Source organism: Mya arenaria, chromosome 3 (genome assembly GCF_026914265.1).
Source record: "Mya arenaria isolate MELC-2E11 chromosome 3, ASM2691426v1".
Taxonomy (NCBI): Eukaryota; Metazoa; Mollusca; class Bivalvia; order Myida; family Myidae; genus Mya; species Mya arenaria.
The window spans coordinates 9,097,878-9,106,624 of NC_069124.1; the positions used below are offsets into that span (position 1 = coordinate 9,097,878).

The 8,747-nt window shown below is 33.7% G+C and overlaps 1 protein-coding gene across 1 annotated transcript; it reads right to left on the reverse strand.

Annotated features, from left to right (window-relative positions):
- Positions 1-1,513: 1,513 nt before the first annotated feature.
- On the reverse strand, positions 1,514-3,240 carry LOC128226611 (uncharacterized). The gene is made up of 2 exons (XM_052936570.1): positions 2,998-3,240; positions 1,514-2,828 (listed from the first exon to the last, which is right to left on the reverse strand). Exons 1-2 carry the CDS (start codon positions 3,173-3,175, stop codon positions 2,212-2,214), a joined length of 795 nt encoding a protein of 264 aa, XP_052792530.1. The 5' UTR covers positions 3,176-3,240; the 3' UTR covers positions 1,514-2,211.
- Positions 3,241-8,747: the final 5,507 nt, after the last annotated feature.

The following is an 8,747-nucleotide window of genomic DNA, read 5'->3' on the forward strand; positions in this document are numbered from 1 at the left end:
GGCAAAACCGAGATGTTTAGGTATTTGTGGTACAAATAGAATAGAAGAAGTAGATTAAACCGTGCTCGCGGACAGGATTTTACTTGATTGCGAGGGTAAACAATCGCATTGCTCTTATATAAATACTGACTAAACAACCAGAATGCAATCATAGTAAAACGATTGAAGAATGTTGGTTAAATATTTTGATACCAAATTTTACGAGAACGCTATTCATATTATACATATTTTTACTTAATATAGCGGGTGTTTCGGATTAAAAACCAAATACCAAATATTATAAAGTACAGTATTTATTGGGGGAATGGGGGTAAACTGTGCCAGTAATAATATTTTAAAAAGCTGATGTAATATTTTAAATGTTTATGTTATCTGGGGCCAAAAATAAATCCAATTTAAATTATTCCCCCATGTGTTATCAACATATTAGCTGGTTATCCCGGATACTATTTAGCCGCGGGTAGCCTCTACTGAGTACTGTAGTACATATTAATTTTATGGTTTACTTTTGTTCGTACTGGTTCTTTTTGATTATGTTTCATCGTGTTTTATTTATATAAACCATTTGCGTTAATGATATTTTCTTTGAAACATTGTTGTTGTGTGGCAGGTGTTCTTATTGGCTGCTGGAAAATAGTAGATTCCTTTCACATTTCGTGTTTCGTGGTAAAAGTACTTATTGGCTGCTAAGTCCCTTATTGGCTGCTGTACTTATTGGCTGCTGTTATTGGCTGCTAGCTTGCTGTCAGTAGTTTGGAAATTAAATCTTATTTTTTACAATAAATATGTTTTAAGCATACTTGAAGTCATTGTTGATCGTCTCATGCACTAAAGGATCATTATTTAAAGCAATCATTATGCAATAAAGCATGTGTATCTAAGAATGGTAGCGATTATATTGCGACTTTGCGTAATTAGTGACTCGTTTTGAATGGAAATCGGACAGGTCAACTTAACTGGAACATGAGTCATTGTTTGGTCCAAATTAATGTATCAAGCTCATTTTTGATCAAATTCTGACAAAACAACAGTTATGAACAAATATCTTAACACAAATAGCGATATAAACACTGGTCTGGATATACCTCAACATAAGTAAGTTTATCACCTTATATTTTGTTTTTATTTGCAGCATAATCCGGGATTGTAATATACTTTTCAATTGTAACCACTGCCCCGCCCACCCCTCGCCCTTGTTCCAGGGGTATACCGGGGACAGCAGAGGCAATGGGCTGTGTTTTTACCTTTCAGGTGGCCCCGCAGTGCCTAGTGAAAGTGGTTTTGTCTTCATAATTAAGACAGGAGTGGGCCTCACATAATTATTCGGGGTTGCGGGGCCATTTGGCAGGGATTTTACCAGCAGTGTGTCCTTGCAGTCGGGTATTTTACCCGGGTTTTGAGAGAACGGAAGTCAAAGTCCCCGCTATTCCGGACTGGGGGGGGGGCATATACAATTGGAATTGGCTGGTGCATAAAAACATCTCAATAACCCCAAAAAGTACTCTGAAAAATACCCTTGTTCTTTTTGTTTTAATAAGCACATGTCATTGCATTTCCTGTGATAATAAAAACAAAATTTAGTCTATGTTATATGGAGTCTGATGTTTGATGATGCCTATGTAAGTAGTGATCATTTTTTACAAATCCCAAATCAATCCTAAGTTATGTCTAAATACAGTTGCATATGATGTTAAACTGATTCAGGTAGATTTAGATAAGTCGTTTCAAACTTTCTACTAAAAGCAGGGTTATTTATTATTATGAATGATCATCATATTAAAGTACGTTTTAATTATATAAGACATTAGATTTATCAATATAATGTTTGTACTAAACACGGATGAATAAATAGTATGTATTCCGACATTTTCCCAATGTCCATTAGAGGTTCAGTTGAAGATGGTATTAAAATGGGTTTAAGGGCAATTATTTTGAACAATCTTTCTTATTTATATTGAATATAAGGAAAAATATATTTTTCACTCTTCGCTCGCTTCGGTTTTTATGAAAACTGACAAACTTTTTTTTTTCGCTCGCTCGCTCCAATTTTTTTGGGCAAAAATCCGAGGAACTAAACATTAATTTGGTGTGGCCTTAAGAACGCAAAGAAATATTTGGGATAGTTTAACGCTTCCTTTCCTGTAGCTATTTAATTAGGATCTGTTTGTTATGTGTTAATTGCTTAGGCGTGTTGCGAGTGTTTCGGACATCTCAATATGGTGGCAGCGTGCAGACAGCGCATGTGAGCTCGCCATTGTCAATATACGGATCACATGGAAGTGACCCGCATCGTGCTGCAACAAAGTACAGTAACGCCCCATTCTCGCTGCCATAGCCACTGTCAAGGTTTTCCGGGTAATCATTCACACATAAATAGTTTTTTGGTGATGCATGGTTATAATAGCTAGACATCAGGTACCCTGAATACTCAAGGTTCCATCCTTCATAGCATTGATTTCTGCCGGGAACCATCAGGACATTTGAACTCGGCGTGTAGCAGGTCACGCAAGGTACGTCGTGATCCACTACATCCGCCCATTTGCTCGTGCCGCCTGTCTCATATTCGGTTCCGACAATCAAACTTCTATAACCACCAGTTATATCGTCGCCGTGTATCGGATCTTCGGGAAGGCAAATAAATTCACCGCTTCCACCTGCATGCGTATGATCGCCGCTAGCCACATACCCTTTGTATATGGCGCGCGAACCGGTATCTGACGGACAGTCGCTCTTTCCCCATCGGACATAGGTGCTCCCGGATGACATACGTCCTCTTTGTATAATGGCTTGTAGACTTGCGTTCAAAAGAGAGAAGTCGTGTCTGCTGTCTGAAAGGAAAAAAAAGGATTGTCATAATAACATTCTGTATTAACATGATTTTGGAATCAACCATGTAACTACCGATTATGAACATTTATTTTAAAGGCGCAATAAATAAATTTACACAGATCAGGCTACTTGTCAAAATATATTTTGTTTAATTAAAGTTCATCATACCATTCAGTTCGCTCGTCAAGACATTTATCCTTTCACCAAGTTCTTTTTTATCGTTTTCCAGCTCAACGAGTTTGCTTATCACACTATATTCGTAGCTGAAGCGACTCTTAATGTAAGGTATGTCTTCCTCTGCCGAAACCAGCATCATTAACGCCGCACACATAATACTGACAAACATGTCTGCGTCTTTAATTCTCGAGCGGTCTGATGTCGAGAGTAAGTGAAGGTCCAATGCTGTAATCCTTGATGATAATGTCTCTTTTATACACATCAAAGCTTCTTTTCGTGGGGAAGGCGGGGAAGAACCGAAAATGTGTATAATAAATATTTTCTAATGACAGGCATCTTGTAAACAATAATTAGTTTCACTATTTACAATTAGAAGGAAGAAAATAATGATTTCAAATCTGATAAGTAACAAAGGGTTACAAAACATGTATTAAGACAACTTGCGTATTGCAAGAAACGCGGAAGGAACAAATCATTCTAATACTACTAAATATATATTGCCATTCTTTCATCTTTCATATTACCTTCAGAATTTTGACCAAAAGCGATAAGGTGAACTAATGTTTAAAATAACCAAATGCTGCGTATTATATTAACAAGTTCAAATAGTGAAGCTGAAAATGATAAAAGTAGTTCAAACACACGCCATGAATGTACAAAAAACAAATACAAACTATTTCAAAACGGCAAGGGCATAAAACATAAAATGTACTTAAAATTAAAATGAATTTTGCTAAACATGTATTTTGGTGAAACATATTCATCTTCATTTTACCTAATAGTAAGATGACATGAAGCAAAATCTTAATGATTAAGATTGGCCGAGTGAGCGTAGCGAACGCGTCCTTTTTCAATCAATAAGGTAAGACTTCATGTCATCTAACTGACTAAGAATACTGTATCTATGGCTTACACATTGTGAAAGGCACGGAAAGTGTTTTAGATGATTGGCGAAAGTTTGAATTCTTGAAGACTTGACCCACTGCAATTTTGGCTGAAAATGTAGTATGTATTCTAAATGAGATCTGCACATTTGTGTTGTAGTTTGGAAACACTGTTGTAACCCGTGTTGTATTAACGAGTGTAACAATTTAACTTAGAATAAGATTTTTTATATATATATTTGCATACAATAAGTATTTTGTTGTATTTTATGCTCTCCGTACAGTATTAAATACGTTTGGGTTTCATCCGTTGACCATAAAAACATATCAAAGCAAGACTGTTGATAATTGGAAGGTCTCTGTTTTCTCATCTAAATGATTAGACATATAAACGTATTCGGTGTCATTCTTGTACTTGCCTATTTAAATGACTTTAAAAGAGTTCCATCATTAGTAAAAGTATGCAGTATTACGCTTTGTATATGGCAAATGAATTCATTATAAACACAACGTAAAACAATGGCAATTATCGCACTACTTTCTACACAAATATTTTACATAGTTGTTTCCTTGATTGTGGTACGTATGTTTAAGACATCTTCCTTCTAGTTTTCTGTTCAATTTCCATTGGTTAAAGAAAGGACAATGCGACCTTGTCTTTATTGTTAATCAGTTTCATAAGGATCAGTTTGGTATAAGGAAGTGCCTTCTCACCCTGAATATGTTCATTTTGCGTTACCCGAGACTGATGTCAAAGCTTACAAATGCGGATAGTGATGCTGAAATTATAAAAGTAGGTTAAACACACGCCTTGAAAGAAATGCATGAGAAATACAAATACAACTTAATATAATACATAATATATTTCATACTGTACGGACGTGAAATTAGCTTTAAATTAGTATGAATTTTGCTATACATGTATTTTTGGTGAAACATCTTCAACTTCTCAGTGAGATGACATGATGATAAAATCTTATATATAAGAAGTGTAGAGTAAGCGACGCGAACGAACCCTTTTTCAATCCTTAAATTATTACTTCAGGTCCTCTTACTGACTAAGATTCCTATCTCATTGGCTTAATATTGTCAATTGCACAGGAAGTGCGTTTAAGATGAGTGGCAGCAGGCGGTACTTTGAAGACCCGCGAAAGTTAAAATTCTTATAGATAACTTATTTTTGTTGTGTGTCTATAGGTAGTTTCATTGCCTAAAATGTAGGCTGTATTCTAAATGAGATTTGCATATTTGTTTTGTAGCTTACAATGAAAAAATATTTGCATGCAACAACTTATTTGTTGTATTGTATTCCCTCTTCATAGTTTTAAATTCTGTAAGGGTTTGAACTGTTACTTAAAATCAAAGCACTGAAAGTGCTGAGGGACAGTACTGCTTAAACATGGTAGCAGTTATGTAACATCTGGTAGAATAAATGTAAGTAGTGTGCTAGAAATATAGTGAAATGGGCCATACATGTATAGTTTATCTCCATTTTTATTCTCATGTCATGTATTTAATTGACATAGAAGAACATTACATGTTGAATGGATACAATGGCATTGATATGGGTATGTTTTAATTAGTTCTGTTGTTATATGCTGATAATTTTGTATTCATGGCTGATTCTGAGAAAGAGATAAAGAAAGTTTTATTATTCTTAGATGAGTATTGTGATAGATGGAAGCTAAGTGTAAATTCAACCACGACTAAAGAAATGATTTTTAAAAAGGGTGGCAGGTTAAGGAATAATATTAGTTTCTTATATAAGGGTGAACATTTAGAGATAGTCAGACATTTTACATACTTGGGTATTGTTTTTACAAGCGGAGGCTCTTTTACAACAACTTTTGATACACTAGCTGGACAAGCATCTAAGGCTATTTTTAAATTAAATTCATATTTAATAAATTTTCTTTCAATTTCCATGCAAAATAAATTAGATCTGTTTGATAAATTAATTTTTCTAATTTTAAATTATGGATCAGAAATATGGGTGTAAATGATTCTCTTGTTCTAGAAAGAGTTCATTTAAATTTTGTAAAAAAGTCTAAGGTGTTAAAATTCAAACTCTGGATAAATTCATCTATGGAGAGCTTGGTAGAATTTCATTGTTCAGCAGAAGAGCTGTTAATGTGATAAGATATTGGTTAAATGTAATTAAATTAGAAGATCATAAATATACTTAAGGTGTTAACACTCAAATGTGTAGTTACATAGAAACACAGTCAAATTGTAAGTCTTGGGCAAAATCTGTATGTACTTGTTACAATCCCTTGGATCCTATTATGCTTGGTTGAATCAAGGTGTTGGTGACGAAAATATATTTATATCTTTTTTAGAGTCTAGATTTAATGATACATTTATCCAAAACTGGAGGTCAGAACTTTATAACTCGTCACGTGCAATAACTTATACAATGATTTGTAATTTTATGTTGCAACCTTATTTGACGAATGTTAATATATATAAATTTAGAAAAGATCTATGTAAAATAAGAGTATCATCTCATAGATTAGAAATAGAAGCAGGAAGATGGCACAGACCCGAACCAATATCTTTTTAAAAATAGAAAATGTATTTTATGTGATGTACTGGAAGATGAATTTTATTTTATTCTTGAATGCCCTCTGTATAACGAATTACGAAAGTCATATATCACTAAGTAGTATCGAAATAGACCAAACGTACAAAAATATGTTGAATTAATCTTTTAATTATGCATTTAGTTTAGGAAACAAGTATCATTATTATTATGACTAGTGATATCCTATATAAACGTTATTTTACACTGATCTCTCGCTGTCATGTATTGTCATTTATTGATGTTACTCTAAATGTATACAATAGTTATAAGTTTTGTATTCCATGCGATGTCATATATGTTCTATATATATTATATATATCATAAATATTGTATTGATCACTTGACAACTTATATGTATATTATTTTTGCAAATGTATACACATGGACAGTATGTTTACATATATGTCTGAATAAACTCTAAACTCAGTTTTAGGACAACAACAAACACCAAAAGGTTTTAAAAGAACTAATTGTTTGTTTTTATAATAATAAAACAATAAAGCCATAAAAGAAATGCATACGATATAAAATTTATTCAAAAAGCTGAAACAGTTTTCCAGAGGATTTCAATTGAAGAATATAATACATAATGGATTTAAACAAAAACAGAGTAAAAACTACGTCACAATATAATAAAAAACTACACAGGAGTTAATGATTTTTTAAAATTTCACTGCATGCTTGTCTTTGAAGTTTCAGACTCGTCTAGTAATTTTTGAGAAATGAGGAAATGGTACAGACAAGAACTTTACTGTTCAGAACTTAATATCCAAACACATCTCATGTGTTCACGAAAACAGTTGGTGTCATGCTAAGCTGTTCACTTAAGTTTGACAAAAGTGGTGACGTCAGAACTGTTTCGTTTATTATGAAAGTGAACACCTCTGTCAATCTACAGTGCTTTAGAACGTGAATTCTGGCTATGGTCAGCAGTATAGAGATATAAGGCCAGTTGTCAAACTACAGTGCTTTAGGACGGGTCCCAACTTATAAATACCAGTATAGAGATATATGGTCGTCTGTCAAACTACAATGCTTTAGAAAGGAAATTCTAGCAATGGTCACTATTAAAGTGATATTAGGTCTGTGGTCAAACTACAATGCTTTATAATGCGAATTCCAGCATGTTCATAGTCAAGCGTAGTGTAACTGAGAGTAGGGTTTGTACAAAACGTTGATGAAAATGAAACAATTTAAGTATTTCAGTCAATAGATCATAACACCAGTGGGATACTCAACTTAGGAAAAAGACTAATGTTGGCAAAGACTTAATAAGGACTTCTTTAAATGCTTTGTATCATCCATCAGTATATGGCAAAATACAGTGCAGTCTTCTGAACATAATTTGCATAAATAATTAACAGTTTTACAAATATTATATCGAAAATGCTCAATATTGTCCCGAAGTTCGTTGAACTTTAGTCCGTCACGAACTGCACATTATTTTTCTGTTCCGACTCTTTGATTGTCCGAAAAACATCATCTTAGGTGTTATGATCACCTTGTTAATCGTTAACCATGTAAATCTACACTAATTAGTTGAACTACACAGATATCTATGACGTACTATTAAAACGGGCACCAGCTCAAATACGTCTTGTCGTTTATCAAAATCAGCACTGTACCTAGAATGTACGAGCTAGGAGTTTCTATTCACAGGTTACAAACTAACACGTCCACTTCTATAATATAAAATGCTTTTTTTTAAATTGTGTGCTATCAAAATGTTATCCTAATCAAACTTTCCTCATATGTTAAATATATCATCATATAGGCCTAGGCCAAAAAATTGTTTGGTTAGGGTTACATCCTTTTCAAAAACATGTAAAGTAGGTAGGCATTGTTAGGTATCAAATATATATATTTCAGTAAAGACGATTTAAAGCGACCTATTTTATTGTCAAAACAGCTGTTGCTCCAAATAACGCCAACACATGTAATAACACGCATCTGACTTCTTCCGGAAGGCTGAAAAGGTTAAATTATAACATATACTAAATTGGTATTTCCGTTAACTTACAAGAAGAAAGGAGCATGAAATTTTAATTGCACATGGCGACACATTTTAATAGTGTCAATGGAGGACCGTCTAACATACGTTCTTATTTTAGAAGCTTTAGCTATGACTTCTTATCTTGTGCACAGCTAAACACAGCTCTTATACTATTCTGGTATGATCGTGACCCTTTGAACTACTCTCGCACAAGAATAAGCATTATGTTTTTTGCAATGTCAACTGTCTTAAAGCGGTCTTAAACTAAGCATTTCAACTT

What these genes read in the sequence shown, in the direction of transcription:
- LOC128226611 (XM_052936570.1), bottom strand. Translation starts at nt 3,175, where the DNA reads ATGTTTGTCAGTATTATGTGTGCGGCGTTAATGATGCTGGTTTCGGCA. An exon ending in CTTGACGAGCGAACTGAATG is followed by an intron (nt 2,829 to 2,997) that starts GTATGATGAACT and finishes TTTTCCTTTCAG; the next exon opens with ACAGCAGACACGACTTCTCT.